Source organism: Equus przewalskii, chromosome 5 (genome assembly GCF_037783145.1).
Source record: "Equus przewalskii isolate Varuska chromosome 5, EquPr2, whole genome shotgun sequence".
Classification (NCBI taxonomy): Eukaryota; Metazoa; Chordata; class Mammalia; order Perissodactyla; family Equidae; genus Equus; species Equus przewalskii.
Window position 1 is genome coordinate 18,569,070 of NC_091835.1, and position 19,459 is coordinate 18,588,528.

General features: G+C 45.5%; 1 protein-coding gene across 20 annotated transcripts in view; it reads left to right on the forward strand.

The window, feature by feature from the left end:
* ARMC9 (armadillo repeat containing 9) overlaps positions 1 to 19,459 on the forward strand; it is a 134,549-nt gene that overhangs the window by 100,039 nt on the left and 15,051 nt on the right. For 15 of the 20 annotated variants that reach the window (XR_011539824.1, XM_070618533.1, XM_070618537.1 and 12 more), the window contains 2 exons: positions 4,715 to 4,819; positions 14,462 to 14,577. Coding sequence is in view for 19 of the 20 variants with exons in the window: in XM_070618533.1 (XP_070474634.1) it covers positions 4,715 to 4,819; positions 14,462 to 14,577 (221 nt within the window). In the remaining variant the exon portion in view is untranslated. The remainder of the gene's footprint in view (positions 1 to 4,714; positions 4,820 to 14,461; positions 14,578 to 19,459) is intronic. The other 5 variants (XM_070618544.1, XM_070618548.1, XM_070618541.1 and 2 more) reach the window with 1 other exon arrangement.

Consider the following 19,459-nt stretch of genomic DNA (forward strand, 5'->3'; position numbering starts at 1 on the left):
TCAAGAATGTTATGTAAGTGGAGTCATACAGTATGTAACCTTGGGGATTGGCTTTTATCACACAGCATAGCTCACTGGAGATTCCTCCAGGTTTGTGTGTGTCCGGAGTTCACGGCATGGATGTCCCACAGTTTTAACCAGTCTCCTGTGGAAGGACATTTGTTTCCAGTTTGGGGTTATTACGAACACAGCTGCTGTAAACATTCATGTACAGATTTTTGTGTGATAATAAGTTTCATTTCTCTGGGATAAATGCCCATGAGTGTAATTAGTGGTATGTAGTTGCATGCTTAGCTTTTTCAGAAACTGCCAAACCATTTCCCAGAGCGGCTATACCTGTATTGCGTGCCCCCAGCATTGTGTGAGCGATCCAGTTTCTCCGCATCCTCCCCAGGTTTTGGCGTTTGGCCATTCTGAGAGCTGTGTAGTGATATCTCAGTGTGGCTTTAATTTGCATTTCCCAAATGGCTAATAATGTTGACCATTTTCATTTGCTTCTTTGCCATCTGTATTTCCTCTTTGGTGAAATTCTCTTTATGTCTTTTTCCCATTTTCTAATTGGATTGTTTGAGGTTTTTACTGTTGAGTTTTGAGAGTTCTCTATATGTTTTATATATTTAGATACTTTGTCAGAAATGTGGTTTCCAAATATTTTTTCCCGGTCTGTAGTTTTCTCTTTATCTTCTTAACAGGGTCTTTCACAGGTAAAAGTTTTTAAAATGTTGGCAAGACCTAATTTATCAAGTTTTTACTTTTATAAATTGTACTTTTGACGTCAAGTGTAAGAGCTTGTTGCCTAGCCATGGATCTTGAAGACTTTCTCCTGTTTTTTCTAACAATGTGATACTTTTACATGTAAGTCTGTGATCCATTTCCAGTTAATATTTGTATAAGGCATGACAATTAGATTGAGGTTTCTTTTTTTTTCCTATGCGTGTCCCGTTGCTCAAGCCGTTTGTTGAAAAGGCAATCCTTCCTCCACTGAATGGCATTTGCGCCTTTGTCAGAAGTTGGTGGGGCACACTTGTGTAGGTCTGCTTCGAGGTCCTCTCTTCTGTTCCATTGACCTACATGTCTGTCCCTCTGCCAGGACGACGCAGTCTTGATTCCTGTAGCTACGTAGAGTCTTGACATGAGGTAGACTGACTCCTCCCACCTTATTCTCTTTCGAAATTGTCTCAGCTGTTCTGGTTCCTTCGCCCTTTCCGTACACGTTTTAGATTATCTTGTGTATCTCTCAGAAAAATCTTGCTGAGATTTTGATAGAAATTACATTAAACTCCTGTATCAGTTTGGGGAGAATCGTCATCTTAACTGTGTTGTCTTCCGATTTATGAACACAGTATGTCTTTCCATTTATTTAGATCGTCTTTGATTTCTTAGTATTTTGTAGTTCTCGGCCTACAAGTTCTATACGTGTTGTGTTAGATTTACACCTAAGTATTTCTTTTATTAATTTTTTTGTAAGCAATAAATAGTATAGTATTATTTTTTTTAAACTTCCTCATCACAGCTAGCTTTTTTTTTTTTAAAGATTTTATTTTTCCTTTTTCTCCCAAAGCCCCCTGGTAGATAGTTGTCTGTTTTTAGTTGTGGGTCCTTCTAGTTGTGGCATGTGGGATGCTGCCTCAGCGTGGCTTGATAAGTGGTGCCATGTCCACACCCAGGATTCAAACTGGCGAAACCCTGGGCCTTCAGAGCAGAGCACGTGAACTTAACCACTCAGCCATGGGGCCAGCCCCAATAGTATTATTTTTTTAATCTCAGTGTCTTAATTTAAGTTCATTGCCAGTATATAGAAATTGATTTTTGTTAAGTTTATCGTGTATCCTTTGACCTTGCTGAACCCACTTACTAGTTCTGGGAGTTTTTTGGGTCAATTCCTTGGGATTTTCTATATAGACAATCATGTCATCTACACATAAAGACAGTTCTGTTTCTTCCTTTCTGATCTGTATGCTTTTTATTTCCTCTTTTTTATTTCCTTTTTTTTGCTTTCTTGCTCTGGCTAGCACTTCTAGCGTTATGTTGTATAAGAATGGCAAAACTAGAAATCCTTGCCTTGTTCCCAATCTTAGGAAGAAAGTTAAGTTTAGTGTTAGCTATAAGGTTTTTTTAGGTGTTCTTTATCAAATATCTTCTATTCCTATTTTTCTGAGAGTTTTTGTCATGAATGGGTGATGAATTTTGTCATGCTTTTTCTTCATCCATTAGTATGATCATGTGACTTTTTTTCTTCATAAGCCTGTCAATCTTATGGATTACACCTAATCAATTTTAAGTATTGAACCAGATTTGCATCACGGGAACAAGCCCCACTTGGTCATGGTATATAATTCTTTTAACATATTGATCTGTTGCTCTGTTTTATTTGCTAACATTTTGTTAAGGATGTTTTTTTCCTTTTCCTCTAACTTGATAATTAAGGATTTTTGTGTCTTTATTCATGAAGGATATTTGTCTGTATTTTTCTTTTTATGGTACTGTCTTTGGTTTTGGTACTGGGGTAATATTAGGAAATATCCCTTCCTCTTCTGTGTTCTGGAAGACATTGTATAGAATTGGTGTTACTTCTTTAAAAGTTTGGTGGAATTCTCTAGTGAAACCATGTGGGCCTGGAGATTTCTTTTTTGGGGGGAATTTTTAAACTATGAATTCAGTTTCCTTAATAGTTGTAGGACTATTCAAGTTATCTATCTCATATTGAGAGGCTTGTGATCATTTATGTTTTTCATCTAAGTTGTCAAACTTGTGTGTGTGGAGTTGTTTGCAGTAATCCCTTCTTGGCCTTCTGATGTCTACAGGGTCTGTAGGGGCAGCTCCTATTTCATTCCTGGTGTTGGTGATTTATGTCTTGTGTCTTTTTTCTTTGTCAGTCTTGCTAGAGGCTTGACAATTTTATTAATCTTTTCAGAGAACCAGCTTTTTGTCTTTCCAGTTTTCTCTATTGTTCTTCTGTTTTCCTTTTCATTGATTTCTGCTCTTGTCATTATTTCTTTCCTTTTGCTTGCTTTGGGTTTATTTTGTTCTTTTTCTATGTTCTTGAGACTTGCTGTTTTTTATTTGTTTCAAGAATGTTTGTAATTGCTTGTTGAAGCATTTTTGTGATGGCTGCTTTAAAATCTGTGCCAGATCATTCTAGGCTCTCTGTTATCTTGATGTTGGCATCTATTGATTGTCTCTCTTTGTTCAGTTTGAGAGCTGCCTGGATCCTAGTATGATGAGTGATGTTTTATTTAAACCCAGATATTTTGGGTGTTATGAGACTTTTGACCTCATTTAAACTTTCTGTTTTAGCTGGCTTCTTCTGTTACTGCTCTGGCAGGGAAAGCAGGGGCTTCTCCTCATTACTGCCGGGTGTGGATAGAAGTCCAGGTTCTACCCTTGGCCTCTGTTGACACCCATTGGTGGTGGGGGTAAGAGAAGTTTCCTCATTACTACAGGGCAGGGAGGCAGTTCTGGATCCCTACCAGGCCTCCACTGATACCTCCCTGACTAGAAGGGGTAGAAATGTCTCTTTCCTGCTCCCCAGATGGCCTCCCCTCACACCATGGGAACACGGTGGGCAGTGCTAAAAGTCCCGAGTCTCCACCAGGCCTCCTCTGACACCATCCCAGCATGAAGAGAGGAGAGACATCTCATTACTGCCAAGTGAGGGTGGAAATCCAGGCTCTCCACATGGTCTCCACTCTCACCTCAGCGTGGGGGGCCTCATTGCTACCCAGCCAGGGTGGAATTCTCCCTCCCTTCTTGGTCTTCTCTGCTGTCCCCCAGCTGAGGGTGCTGGGGTACCTCATTACAGCCTGCTGATGGTAGAAGTCTAGACTCCCTCAGGCCCTTGCTGGTATGGTTGGGGTGGGGCCACAGTGTTTTCTCTGGTGTTTGGTTCTTTTCTAAAAGTTCTGTCATGCTGGGCTCCCCCTTTCCTGGTCCTTTGGCTAGAGGAAGCAAGCTTTTGGGGAACTTTTTGTCTTCACCATTGGTATTTCTGGGCTGATGTTTCTTCAGCTCCAAATCTGGAATCTATCAGGCAAAAGAAAAAGCCCCAGGAACTCACCACCTTTCATTCCTTGTGTCCCAAGGCACCTAGCCAGTCTGCCTCCGTCTCCCCATCTTTCCGGGTCTCTTATGTTTATTTTGTATGTAATGTCCAGTGTTTTTGGTTGTACTTAGTGCGAGGAATAGGGAAAAGTATGTCCACTCCATCTTCCCAAAAGCAAACAACTCTTCTCTTTTTGCTGAGTCTTCTTACTTATTGATGTAAACTACTTGGGAGGAGCAAGCCTAGAATGTGCAGTTTTGTATCCCCTGTAAGGCCTGTGTGTATGAATGTGCTTAATAGTTGTCTATAGACTGACTGATTTGGCTGTTCACATGGTGCCTTAACCTCACAGAGGGAAAAGTTCTGAGAACTGTGACTAGGAGAGACTGGTAGGTGTCTCATTGAACCTCTTCACACCTATGGCTGTGGAAGCGTCCATCAGGCACCCAGCTTCCTAAAGAGGTGGGTTGGCATTTTCCCTTTCATCTTCATGGAGAGGTTATGAGCAGAGAGCAGACTGCCCCTGAGACCCTTGAAATGCAAACCCATGAGTTGCTGTGGTTGGGCTAAGGGCTTCTCAATTCATGGCAGGTGCCCCCCTGGGGGAGCCACCCCTCTGGGAACTTGCAGCAGGGGGTCCAGAGCATTCACCCCATGTTTCCTTTGAAACAGGAGGACCATGACACTATGGAAGCTGATCTGGACAAAGACGAGCTGATCCAGCCCCAGCTTGGAGAACTCTCAGGCGAGAAGCTTCTGACCACGGAGTACTTGGGAGTAAGTACCATGTGAAGGGGGCGGTGGTCCTGAAGTAGGAAGGAGAGATGGACCATTGATGGACTTAGCATTTGCAATAACATGTAAGGGTTTGGTTTGGTCTGTTACCATACTGTGTTTGTAAGAAGTTCCGCATTCGCCAGTTTGCTTGCAGTGGCCCTGAAGTCCAATGTGGCCCTTTCTACCTGTCACAGATAGACCTGCTGGTAAACAGAAGAGGGATTAGAATATCACTAAAAGGCACACGCCAGGAGCCTTTGTAATATCTGAAGGTATGCCCATCCTTAGGAGTAATCGTCTACTCTTCCAGCGTCTTAATTTTCGGGCGCCTTATCTATTAGAAGGGAAGACTGTAGCCTGTTGGAGGCCATCAGCACACAGGCGGTGGCTGAAACCCTCAGGGCAGGTGAGGTTGCCCACTGAAGTGGAGGGTGGAGAGGCAGAGAGTGAGGGGCTGAGGACAGAGTGACATACCAGCGTGTCAGGAGTGAGAGAAAAAGAGGGGCCCCCAAGAAGGACAGAAGGTGAGCAGTCAGAGAGGCTTGAGAAGAACCAGGAGAATGCGGTGCCCCAGAAACAGAAGGAAGGGATATTGCAGGATGGACTGAGTGATCAATCCAGGCATCCAAGAGGCCTGCGGAGTCACATGGCTGTGACGGGGCCATCCTCTAAACTCTGAGAAGTCCCCAATGACTCTCATGCTCAGCCAGCTCCAGGAGCCACCGGTTACCACCCACCAGCTAAATAGGGAAGGATGTGAGTCAGGAGGAGTTGCCATTGGGCCAGAAGAGGATGACAGTGTCAGGGGCCTGCAGGTGCCTCATGAGACCTTGATCAGAGAGCACATAGGGTGAGCAGGTGAGATGCTGGAGTGTAAGGTTTCTGCAGGGAAGAGCAATTGCAAGGGATGAGGGCCAGTCCACTGAAGCCCTGTGACAAATGGCTGAGCGCCTAGGGGTGAAGGCCACTGGTGGTTTTAAAGCTGGTGATTGACTGGGTCAGTGACATGGACCTTGAAATCTCCTCGAATTAGGCAGGTTGGTGTTAGAGCAGAAGGCTTGGAGGCAGTCTCTCAACAATTGGCTGGCAAAGACAGTGACTCGGGAAGGAAAAAGATGGGGGGTGAAGGTGGTGTGAGGCTTTATAGGAGCAGGTAGAAGCTGAAAGCGCCTGTCCCCCAGTGCTGCCCCCAGGCCAGGCCCTCATCACCTACCCTGGGTGCTGGTCTCCCTGTCGCCTGGCCCTGGTCTTCCATCGTTTGAGGAATTTCTGGGAGCCCCAGGCTGGAGTGCAATCCATGCTGATGGAACTTGAGGTTGGAGGACATCCAGAGGCCTGGTCATGGGGGCTCTGTAGGCAACGGTGGTGGATTTTACTCTCCAGGAGCTAGGAAATTGTTGGAGGGCGGAGAGCAGAGGGGTGACTCAGTGTGCCTTATGTTTTAATGTGTCAACTTCTAGTTTCTCTCTGGCTGCTTTCTGGAGGACAGACTGGAGGGGCAAGAGTGAAAGGGGAAGATGACGGGAGGAGGCTGGGGGTGGGGCAGGGTCTGCTGGGCTGCAGCCCTCACTGTTTTCAGAATGTCTCCAGGGATCTCAGGAATCTGATTGATGCCGGAGGCTCTGTTTATGCTGGGTCAAGTGGGGAGTGCTCGAGAAAGGTTGGAAGTGAGGCAATCCAAGTTCCAAGTTGTTGATGGACGTCTTGAGCCCTGACTAGGCCGTTGTCTCTCTTGGGAAGAACACTGGTTTGTCAGGAAGGACTGAGCTCCATTTGGAGGACAGAGCATTTGTAAAAGCAAGACTCTCCTGCTTTTGTGGGCAGGTTTTGAGGAGAACAGAGGAAGCCAATTGGTGGGGCTTCTTTGGAGGGTGGTGGTGATAGCTGTCGAGAACACGGCCCTGCGCCGTTGGGACTTTCCCACAGACACAGCCACACAAGCCCGTGAGCGTCAGCAAGGATGTTCATGTAGCTTTGTCCAAGAGAAACCTGAATACAGCCCCTCAGCCAAATAACTTAGAGCATGTCTACACAGTGAAATGCTGGGGCTGAGGCCTTATGTTGATATGGTGAAGATTTGTAACCACAATAACAAGAAGCCAAGATGCAGACCATGCTGAGACGACCAGTCTGATCACGCAGACCAGTGAGGCTCAGAGGGACAGAGCTTTCAAATCAGTCAATCAATAACCCGGTTTAATGGTGTCTGGAAATGGTGTCATTTACCACAGCGTGCAGCTCTAAATCTCCTTAAGGTGTATGTCTTGTCCTTTCACCAGAGGAAACGTTTTGAGTCCAGCAGAAAAGCTCCGTGCACGCTTGCTTTTCTCGTTGGTGTCAGCTCCTTTTTGGTGGAGTTATGAGTAGTGAGAATGAAGTACAGAAAGAATTCACTGTATACATGTGAAGACCAAGTGTGTTGGTGTCCTAGGGCTGCAGTAACACAGAGCCATAAACTGGATGGCTTGAAACAACAGAAACTTATTCTCTCCTAGTTCTGAAGGCGGGACGTCCAAAACCAAGCTGTCAGCACGGCCACGCTCCCTCCAGAGGCTCTAGGGGGGCATCTTTCTTGCTCTTCCAGCTTCTCGTGACTCCAGGGGCTCCTTGACTTGAGGCTGCGCCACTCCAAACTCCGCCTCCATCTCCACATGGCCTTCTCTTTTCTCTCTGTTCTCTTTTGTCTCTTATAAGGACACTTGTCATTGGATTTAGGATTCTCTAGGATAATCTCTTCATCTCAAGATCCTTAACTTAATTACGTCTGCAAAGACTTTTTCCTAATAAGGTCACAGTCCTAGGTTCTAGGGGTTAGCACATGGACATTTCTGTTTGGGGGCCCACAACAACCCACTATACACAGGATCTCATAGTAGAAATGTTTTTAAATTTTATTAGAAAACTTATGTCAAGCAGTAATCACTGAGTTTATAGGTACACCCCCAGTTTTGCTGTCTTTGTTTATTAGTTATCCTAAACTGCTCTCTGTCACCCAGTCTTTTTTTTTAAAGATTGGCACCTCAGCTAACATCTGTTGCCAGTCTTTTTTCTTCTTCTTCTCCCCAAAGACCCCCAGTACATAGTTGTATATTCGAGTTGCAGGTCCTTCTGGTTGTGCTATGTGGGACGCCACTTCACCATGGCTTGATGAGCAGTGCCATGTCCGTGCCCAAGATCGGAACTGGGGAAACCCTGGGCCACCGAAGCAGAGCACCCGAACTTAACCACTCAGCCACGGGGCTGGCCCCTCACCCAGTTTTGATTTGAAATCAACAGGCTGCCATCTCTGTGTGCTGGGCCAGTGATTTCAAAAGAAGGGCCTTACTTGCCATACCTTTCGTTCTAGTGGCGCATGCCAGGGCTGTAAGCTCATGTCTTCATAACTGCTTGTGCCAAACAAGGGAACCTGCAAAAGATGGAAGGCATTTCACTGGGGAATACATGCCCCAAAATCATGATTCATGCCTCCCATTCTGATGGGAGATTGTAGATTTTTCAAGATCAGTCAGAAGATGTTGACTTTTTAAAACATCGTGTCAGTAAATTGTATCCAAAAAGTTTTTGTTGAACCTGTACTATTTGCCTAACTCACAGCAGAATGCTGAGACAGTTTGAGACATAGCTATTACCTTCAAGAAGTTTACAAAAGCAGACACGGAACAGATAAAACTGTACTGCTGATGAGGGATGGAGATAGCAGCGGGAGTGGTCAGTGGGTTAGCAAGTATGGTCCTGCAATGTCAGAGCTAGCTCAGGGTTTCTCAAAGTCCCAGACCACCGAATGTGAGTCAAAAACAGTCTAGGCCCCACGCCAGACCTCCTTACCATGATCTCAGGAATTGCTTATTGTTCACACCAATGATTTAAAAACTACTAGCTTCGGTGAGGGTGGAGGTGCAACGGCGGGGCGGGCCCACCAGGTGCTCAGGGATGGGAAGAAGCCATTCCCAGGATTCCTGGAATCAGCAGTTGATCCCCTGCAGGGCATTTGCAGCCACCTCTGTCCCCGTAAGGCAACACAGTCCTCGCCCTCCCACGTGCAAGCACACAGTTCCTGTGCACTACAGAGCCCAGGCCACCGAAATGCTAAAGACCCCGGAGAGCTCAGAAAGCTTGCGACAGGAGAACAAGTGACTGTTCCTACGCTGGCATGAGAGTGGGGGTGATCACGTCAAATGCGTTGCCTGCTCATCATTCTGGTGGAAAGCAGCATGCCCTGCCTCTCCTTCAGGCTGTGATCATCAGCAGGTCAAAACCGATGGTCTGCCAGCTTCTTCTTGCTTCATTATTTCCGAATTTTCTTAGTATCATCCATACTATGCTGAATTATCATTTAATTCTCCCTGAAAATAAAGCCCTGATTTCAGTATCTTCGTCGCCGTGCTTAAAGGGGTGTAGATATTTATGATAGAATTTCAGTGTTTTGTTTCTAGTTTGAAGTTTAAACTTACTGTTCGCTACCTTCAACAACAATAATAGGCGTGTCTTGAATTAGTTCAGCACATGCTGGCTGCTCCTCACATCTGAGTCCCTTTCGTTTAATCCTCCCAGCTCACTCTGGGGTAGATTCTGCTCGCGTCTCGTTTTATAGATGAGCAAGCTGAGGCTGAGAAGGGTTGAGTAATGGAGTGTTACTCGAGTCGGCTTGCCCTTTACCACTGAGCTATGCCACCTTCTGGAAGAGCTGTCGATTTTCCAGGGAATTGAATTCTGTATTTGAAAGTTTAGAGAACTCCAATGCTGTGAAATATTCATAATTTTTACACAGACTCAGTTGCGGGGGAATGGCTAATGGAAATGCCGATCGCTCCCTTTCCACCCTTGCTTTACCCTTCTGTCAAATGAAGACCCAAATGCACTTAGGCTTCTAGAGGTCGCCCAAAGGGCTGATTGAAGTGCAGGGTCCTGGCCGCCCCCAGAGGATCTGAGTGTGGCGATGCCCAGGAATCTGCGTCCTTATTAGGCCCCCTCAGGGGTGCTGAAGCCAGAGTCTGGGTCACGGAAACGTTGCCACTTGGGCAGAACTCGGGGCTAAGGGGGCCTCTGCAGGAGGAGTGGGCGCAGCTGACCGGGCACAGGCTGAGCCCCTCGGAGATGGGGGAGGGCCCAGGGGCCCTGCTGTCCTGGTGCCCGTGTCGGGCAGGAGCATGAGCTGCTTGCAGCTGGCCCCGTTTTGTTCGCAGCAAAAGCCGAAATCAGAGAAGGAAGGGCCTCAGTTTCTAATTTTTGCTTTTAGATGTTTTTGGAAATTTTTTAAATTTGTCTCCACTTTGGGGCTTTTTCTAGTCACTTTTCAGTCATTCCTGCTCTGACTGACTCTAATGGTTGAAGAGTCAGTGCCCCTACATATTAGGGGGTTAGTTAGAACTGAAGAAAAGTCCATATTTTTGTGCGTGAAAACACCACCAAATAAGCAGAGGAAAAATCCCAAATCCTTTTCTTTTTCAGTTTATTTCTCACCCTCTTTTTTCTAATTACAAAAGAAATATATGCTTATTACTGAAAGGTCAAAAGTAAGCAGAGCATAAGCAACAACTATCATAGTCCTACCCCCCCCCAGAGGGGACACTGCCCCCTCTTGGCCTCGTTTATCTCTGTCCCTATCTCTCCTGGATCAGCTGGGCCTGGGCCCAGCTGCAAATAGCAGAGAATCCTGGCTTATCAGCCCCGCTGACAGCACTGGGGCATCGGACCCCAGGCTCTCTCGTGCCTTCCCTCACCTGCCTGTGGGGAAGAAGGGAAGATCCAGCTTTCGTGGGACCTCCAGCTTACAGGGTTTGGGAGGCCTTCTTTAAAATAAAGGAATACAAAGTGAGGTATAAAGGTGAATACTTAATCAAGAGTGAGAATGAGAAAATAAATCACAGTCAAATTCAAATTTTAAGAACTGACAGATACCACAGACAGAAAAATAATGTTTTTATTAACTAGCTGCTTGGCACACCTCAGGGATTTTTTTCATATATTTTTTGTTTTATGTCCTTTGATTGCCTCTACATGTTACATATACAACGAGTCTGTAAGGTTTTCTACAGAGAGAGAGAAAAGAAAATTCATTGGTCCTTCCTGTGACATATTTGATTGAATTTTGTTCCTTATTATTGATAAACTAGAAAATTTTCTTTCAGCCTCACATTCAGTTTTTGGTAATGCTGTGTAAATTTTTAGGATTGTCGTTAAATTTGAGGAAATCTTCCTCAAGTTTCTTCTATAAGGAAACTGAGATTCGGGGACATTTCACATTTTCTTGCGTACACGGGGAATTCCCAGAAGCCATTCCTGCACCAGGACAGCCAGCGATTGTTTGGCTATGCAGAGAAGTGACTAGGAATCATGTAAATATATCCCACTAAACCCAAATTAAATGTCACCTGGACTCAGCATCCCCTTAGCTAAATCCCAGATTGCCTTTGGCCATTCCAGCTCCGTGCCACCAACATGAGGAAAGTGGGATGAGGGAAGTCGGAGTAGAGAAAACAGCAGAAGGGAAGTAAGAGTAGAAGTAGCAGTATTAAGTGATTGCATTCAAAATATCCTACTTTTGCAAATTTTACAAGAACACATGACCATGTGAGCACATTGCCGGGGCCTCTTCCAGAGCCTTGAAGCTTCAGTTTCATCAGCTCCGTGGCAGTTCTGAGCTTGGTGTGTCAGCCCTTCGTTCACATACTTGTTGCCTGCTGGTCCTAAGATGACGGATGCAGCACCTGGCACAAATCTGTGGTAAAGTCAGGAAGAAGGCCAAACATGCAGACCAGCCAGATCCACCCCCTCTACAGTGCTTTTCCCAGTGCTCCATCTGGCAACGTCCACTTACTTCTTACTGATCAGAACTGGGTCGCATGGCCCCTAGCTGCAAGGGAGTCTGGGAAGTTGGGTATTTCTAAGTAGACACATGTCTGTGCCAACAAAGTCAGGGTGCTGTTAGTCAAGAAAGAGAGAATGGATATTGAGTAGACAGCTAACAGTGTCTGCTTTAGCTTCCAGGTTATTTTCTATGTGTATAGATAGATAGTTGGGTAGACAGATAGATAGATAATCTACCTGTATTTTCTTATAAAAATTCACACTGCTTTATAATGTGTCATAATATCTTTAGGTGATTCACCAATACTCAAAACCTAGTAAATGAGAAATATATTTTTTACCTAAATTGATGTGTTGACCATTTTTTACTACTGAATAAATTACATTCAGCTCAATCATATGCTGCCTTTCTTTTTACTGTGGTTAAACATGTTGCTCTTTTTTAGTAGTAGAACCTTCTTTCAAGCAAAGTCTCCATCTGTCACGCAGATGGAAGCTGAGTCGCTCTGGGTGAGTCAGGTGGTTGCCTGGACCCCTTCCGTTCCCTCTGCCAACAAGCCCAGAAGCATTGCTGCAGAACTCAGCATGGGCAGCAGGTTGTTGGACTGGATACCCTTTTCCAGCCTCAGAGGCTCCTTTGCAACTGAGGGCCCACGGAGGGGCCTGGAGGCCTTGGGCCGCTCCATGGCTCACCCTGCAGGCACAGCAGGCCATAAAGGGAACAGGCCCTCTGGAGAGCAGCTGCTCTGAGGCACTGGGCGTGCCAAGTGCAGTGCTGGGCCTGGCACTGAACCCTCTTCATCCAGGACCTTTCCTCCGCCACTCTGACAACAGACCAGACAGGCCAGCTTCAGTTTCCTCATGCATCAGAGAGGACAAATACCTCCCACCTTAAATCATTTCTTAGGCCTAGAAGCTTTAAGGAGTTGGTGTGGGTTTTCCAAAGGCTGAAACACTTGCAAATATAAGTGATGTGTTCTCTCTCCTCTAGGAAGGAATTGGGAGGGATGAGCTGAGAAGGACAGTGGAGTGGAGGAGAAGGAGGCAGAGGGCTAGCAACAGACTCGGGGAAACCCGTGTATTCACTGTCTCCCCTTTTCCAGTAGCTTAAGACTTAGCCTTCTTAGCCATCTGTGTAAAGACCCACGTTCTAAGGACCGCTGAAAATTGGACTTAAGGGGCCTGCTCCGGTGTTGAGGGCAGGCAAGTAAATTTGACCCTAGATACTAGATGGGGACAGTGTGACAGAAGGGAAGTGGGAGTAGAAGCAGACAGCAGTGTTGATTGCAGTTAAAATAGGCTTTTTTTGAAAATTTCACAGGAGACATATTCGTCCTTTTTATCTTCTTCCTACCTCAAATACTAGACTAGATAAACCCAAATAACTTTTCAGCAAAAATCAAGAAATCAAAGATGTAATTCCAATTAAAAAAATTTTTTTAACCTTTTATTTGGAAATAATTATAGATTCACAGGAAGTTGAAAAAACAGTACTGAGAGGTCCCAGGCACCCTTCACCCAGTTTGCCCAGCGGTACCGTCTCATGCAACTTACGTCTTAAGTAGCACAGTATCAAACCAGAAAACTGGTCTTGATACAATCCACAGACTTTATTCTGATTTCACCAGTTTTACAGTGATTTCTTTTTTAAGCAATTTTCTTAATTATTAATATAACTACATTACAGAAAACTTGGCAAACAGAGAGGAGAAAAATTATTCTTAATTCTACTATCCTATATAGCCGCTGTAATCATTTTAATTTTAATTTCCTTCCAGTCTTTTTGTATATCTTTAGCATAAGTGAAAGCATCATTTATGTACAGTTATATAACCTGACTTTTATTTAATGTTTTGAATAAAATCTTTTTTCCTAACTTCATCTTTATCCTCATAAATGGCCATATAATATTTCAAATGAAAATGCCATATTTCACTTAATGATTCCACTATTACTGGGCAATTAGATTGTTCCAGTCTTACTCTATAATAATTTTATGACGAACAACTTTGTTTATTTAACATTTTCCATATTTTGGCTTCTTTCCAAGGATATGAACGTTTTTACGACTCTTGATAAAAATGCCAGGTTACTTTCCAAAAGAGCGCTCTCACCTGTCCACGCCCTAACATCATACACTGGTGCCAGCTGTGGATGGGCTCATTTCTTAATTGTTACTCATTTGCTAATTGAATGATGCCTTTGAATAATAATTGAAATGACACCTTTTTTGTAAAGTTGTAGTTTCTAATGACTTGTAAAATTGATCACCTTTTATTTACTGGTGATACTTGCTATTTTGTGACTTGGCTGTTTGAATTCTTTGTCCCATTATCTATTTAGTGTTTTATTGATTTGTGATAGCTCTTTATCTAATGAAAATTGTAACCTTTAACCTGTTAAATTTGCTGCCATGTTTCTTCCCAGTCTGCTGTTTACCTGTTAATCTGTCTTATCTTTAATATACTGTATATATGGAAATGTTAGTTTTTTATGAAACCAAATCTGCCCATCTTTTCCACCTTCTCACTTTCAAAAGTCTGTCCTCTCCAAAAATGTGATGTTACTGTATTCACCTGTTTTCTTCTCCTTTTTTCCCCGGATTTGTTTTTTGTTATTTTTTAATTTATACTGCTACATGGATAATATGCAAACCTAAAGAGATTTTCCCCCCAAGTTTCTGTTTCTCTGAATAATCTGTCATGGTCCTTCCTCGTTTATTTGCAAAGCTTCTTGTTACTGTACATTAATCTATTGCATATAGTCAGTTCTGCCTCCAGGTCAGCTCTCAAGTAGATGATTTCTCCAGGCCTGTTTGCTCTTTCCTTCCACCAGATCATGACCAACACGGGGAGGACGAGGCGGAAGGGGCTGACCGGCGTGCAGTGGAGCGGGGATGAGCCCCTGCGCCGGCCCGTCACCCCTGGCGGCCACAGGAACGGGTACCCAGTGTAAGTCCGGGCTGAGGAGGCAGGGAGTGACTTTCGTAAGCTTCCTTTTGATTAACTGCAGTGTAAGATGTGTGTATGTAAAAGTTCAAAATAAAACGTTCACATCGAAAAGCATTTCTCTCTTCACTGTTGATCTTGTGGCGATTTTTAGAGGGAGAGAGCTCGAGTCTCCCTCTTCCCCCAGGGTTCTTCCTCCACGAGGTGAAGTGGTTGGATCACAGGATCTTCAGGGCCACTTCCGGCCTTTGTCCAGGAGAAGCCAAGTGTTGGCCAATGTCCTTTGAAAGGAAAGGACCAGAAGGAATAGTGGGTCTGCCCAGAAAGGACTCCTGTTGTTTCTTTCTGCAGCCTCTCAGCGAAGCTGCAGGCCCTTTGTGGGGACTGGCGTGTCACAGTGTAAGACACCAGATCAACTTATTTTTAGATGACTTTTTAAAGCAACAATATGCATTTTTAGCTGCCAAGTCTTATTCATTCTTCATAGCCTTGCTCCTGCCTCATTTACATAAACAAAACTTTAGTCTCGTACCCAGAGCCTCTGGTCTCCCTGAGGATCTGGGGGCCTGACCCCTATGGGCTCTGGGGGAGCCCCAGGCCAGGCGGCCCAGCCTGGGCAGCAGAGAAGCTGCTTCTGTGGCCTGAGTGGCCTCACTTTTCCTGTCTAGAGAATGCTGGAGAGAAACAGGTATGAACAAGGGGTTATAGAGAACGGGCAAAAAACCTATATTTATTCATTCAACAAATATTGACCATAGCATAGTTCAGATGAACATGCCATATTTTACTGAGTTACCCTCTATCGCTGGGCAGTGTGGCGGTTTCCAGTTTTACTCAATAGTAGTTTGTAATGAACAACCAGGCGCCAGAGATACAGCAACAAACAAAACCCAGCAATGCCTGCCCTCCTGGAGCTCTGTGCGCCGAGGTAGGGACGCCGAAGCCCCACGCCCGGATCTGGCCGAGGTCTGTTGCCCGTCTGAGACTTGACCTGTGATATTTCAAGGCCCACGCCACGGATCAGTGCTCTGAGAGCTGTTTGATTTTATTTCGAGATTAGTCATCACATGCTTCATGTTTCTAGGTTTTTAATTACTGGTATACAAACTAATATCATGCCTTTTTCTCTACAACCTACAACCAGTATTTTCTTCCTACAGAAGAGTTGGAAGAATGTTACAATGTAGAGCTTCTGTTAACGTTTTGCCACCTTCATGCCCTCGCTCTCTCTCTTCTGTATGCGTATCATTTATAACACATAGACGTTTTTTTGCTTTGAAAGAAGGTTGCAGACTTCTAGCACACATCTAAGGCTAAGAGCATCCTGTACTTAACCACGTTATTACACCTAAGAAAGTTAGCAGTGATTTAATAATATTATATAGTATATCACTGTCCCCTGATTATCTCTGAAATGTCTTTTATATCTGAGGGGTTTTGTGTTTGTTTTTTGATCCAGAATATAGCCAAGTGTCAACTACTAGTAAATTCAGTTTATGTAATACCTTTGTGAATGGAAATAGTAACTAATAAAATTCATCTTGCTTGACATGGGAAAGAAGACACCGAATCATCATTTTAAAAAATTATTTTAAAATTATCTTTTAAAGTTATTAAAACCCTGGCTTCAGAGAGAGGCAACAATGACATAAGGATATTTTAATCAGAAAAATAGATAAAAGGAATCTAATAAATACAAGATCTAACCTATGGGCACAGTTAATTCTTGAGTCAGATGTTCTAGAAGGAAGAGGACATTTTTCCAAGCCTGGGGAGCACATGTGCTGTCCCCTGATTTGTGGAAGTGGTCACTGCAGAGAACGAGAGCACCCCATTTTCCTGAAACTGCCGGCCCTCCCACTGTAATAAAGCAGTGGCGCCACCACCAGCTCCCTCCGTTGAGCCAATTCAACAAACGTTTATATCACTTCTGTGTACCAGACGGTGTGCTAAGTGCAAGGGATGCAAAAATAAATGAGATGTGATTCCTGCCCCCAGAAGCTACAGAGCAAGCCACCTAGTAGAGGAGAGAGGCAGTCGATGTGCTGTGGCACTGTGGGTGGTGGCGGAGGACAGGGGTACTCCACCTGGGCGGCGGAAGGTTAACGGTCAGGATCTTTGCAAAGTTTATATGACTCTCCATGCACAACCTGCCCCTCTGGTAACCAAGGGTTGCCGGGAGTATAGATAAATCAAGGGTCCCAGTGATCTTGGGGACTCGGACAATATGTATTACACACATTCGAGACAGCAGTTCTTTTAGAGTCAGTAATCCCACTTCTAGGATTTTATACTGAGAAGTAATCAGATATTCGCAGATATATATACAGGGGTATTTATTGCAGTATTATTTATAAAATGAGAAACAATCTAAATGCCCAAAGTAGGAGACTGGTTACATAAATTATATATCCACACAAAACAGTATTGAAAATGATGTTTTAGAAGAATATTTCACGCATAGGAAGAGCTTCACAATATATTGTAAGTGAAAGAGCAAATTATAAAATTGTGTGGATCTCACCCACTGATCTCTTACAGTGATCCCCAGTGTGGAGGTTTTTTAAAGTACATATTTGCATTTAAAAAAAGAGTGAAACAATATCAACTGTTAACAGTGGGTGTGCCTAGGTACTGGAAGGGCAGAACATCCTATATATTCTATATATTTTCCTAATTTTTCATGATAAACACTTACCGGTTTTGTAATGAGAAGAAAGATTAATGGGGCCAGCCCGGTGGCATGGTAGTTAAAGTTCATGTGCTCTGCTTCTGCGGCCCGGGGTTCACAGGTTCAGATCCCAGGTGCAGACCTGGCACCGCTGGTCAAGTCACGCTGTGGCGGTGACACATAAAATGGAGGAAGACTGGCACAGATATTAGCTCAGCAATAATCTTCCTCAAGCAAAAAGAGGAAGATTGGCAACAGATGTTAGCTCAGAGGCAATCTTCCTCACCAAAAAATGAAGAAAGATTGAAAACAAAAGCTAATGCAGTGCCCCCTGTGCAATGCAGGACCCTCCCTCACCCCAGCATCAGACCCCTGCCTCCTCTCCCAGCTCCCCTCTACCCCAGCCTCACCCTGCTGTGGTTCTAGATCCGCTCCTCCCATCCAAACTTTGCTCCATCATTTAAGGCCTCTTTTCCTCCACCTTCAACCTCCCCCTCTACTGCCTTGTTTCCGGGAGCCTTTGAACAGGCTCCCATGTCTCCCGGCCTCCCTCACCCTCCGGCCCTCTCTGGCTGCTTCCCTGCCCCATCCTCCTCTCCCTCCACAGCCCAAGTGGCCTGGTGGCGACTTCAGCAAGTTCTTGCTACCACTGCCACAGGTGACCTCCCAGCTTCCCACCCTGGAGGACACTCAACATCTCCCACGGTTGCCGCTACCGAGCATCCTCCCCCTGGTAGCTCTCCCACCTCCACGTCCTGCCGCCACTATGGGCTGGTCCCCCAGCGCTCACCCTGACTCTTCCTAAAATGCCATGCTCTGCAGGTCCCCTTTAAGGTCCCTGAGCCATCCTGCTTGTTCTCTGGTTTCCATCACACACTGCTGACAGCCAAATCTCTAACTCCAGCCCAGATTTGACCCCAAGCGCTGCACGTGTCCCCACAGCACCCCCAATTCAGCGCCACCGTCTTCTGAGCCCTTGCTTCAGGGAATGGTTAATACCCCCACCCCCCGAGCCAGAATCCCATCCCGTGGGCCGCCAGCCCTCTCTCTCCCACCTGCCCTCCTAGCTCGGGCCCTCCTCTCTGCCTTCCTAAGCCGTCTTTCTCCCCCAGCCCCAGGAGAGCCTCCTGCCAGTTCTGCCTGCCCCCGTCCACCCTCCAGGACCGCAGACAGAAGGAGCTTTCTAGCACATCTTCATAGAATGTCATTTCTGTGACACCTGTTCCCTTAGGGATCAAAGCAAACCCTGGGAGACAGGGTCCGTCTCAGTTGACACTCACCCTCCAACTTCAGCCCTTGAAGCTTCCAGGACACCCTGTGCCCGCCAGCCTGCACTTTGTGTTGTGCCTTAAATCTTTCTGTAACAACGCAACATAAGTATCGACATTTTTTGCCTCTTCACTTGCTCATGATGTTACCTCTGCGGGAACACTTTCCCTCTTTTGGCCCCAGGCAAGCCTCAGCTCAGAGTTCTGGACTGACTGAGTGCCACACACAAACAGCCTTTCCTGCCCCCTCAAGGGGGGGTAAGTGTCTGCTTGTCTTTGCTGCTGGAACTGACATTCAAGAACAAGCATTTTGTAGATCCCAACCCTAGGAAGGGCAGACACATGCTTGCCATGGTGTGTCCCCCACCAAGCCCTCGCTGGAGCAGGTGGCTAGTGTCCCCTTGTTGAAGGGGCATGACTGCTGTGCTGCCGTGCACACAACTGGAGAGCTTTCCTCAGGATCTGTCCTAGAAACTGACTGAGGAGCCTTCCCGCATCCATCTGTCTCTCCCTGATGTGCTCGCCCAGCCCCTGTCTCTCACAACTGGGCCAAGGCCTCTGCTGGCCGTCTCCGCTGAGCCGGGCGCCGACGTGAGGCAGGGCATGCACCATTTTGGCAGAGTCACAGAGCCCGCGCTCTTTCCCAGTCCTCTTCCCGCCTAACTCTTGTTGGCAGAGCTGGCATGACATGCCATGTCTTCTCTGAGTGGCTTCATCCCTTCTCTAATCTGCTTCACCCTTGGAGGAAAAACCAGAAGATAAGTGCCTTAAATTGTTTGGTTGAGATATGCTCCCATGTCACCCAATACCAAAAGATAGAAGTGAGCCATGTATCCCCGTAAATTTACAAGACCTGACAGGAGCGAGGTGAGGGTGCTTCGTGGTTTCTGCGAATATCCTTAAAAAAGGGTATTACCCTTAATATCATACCCTTAATATCTGCTAA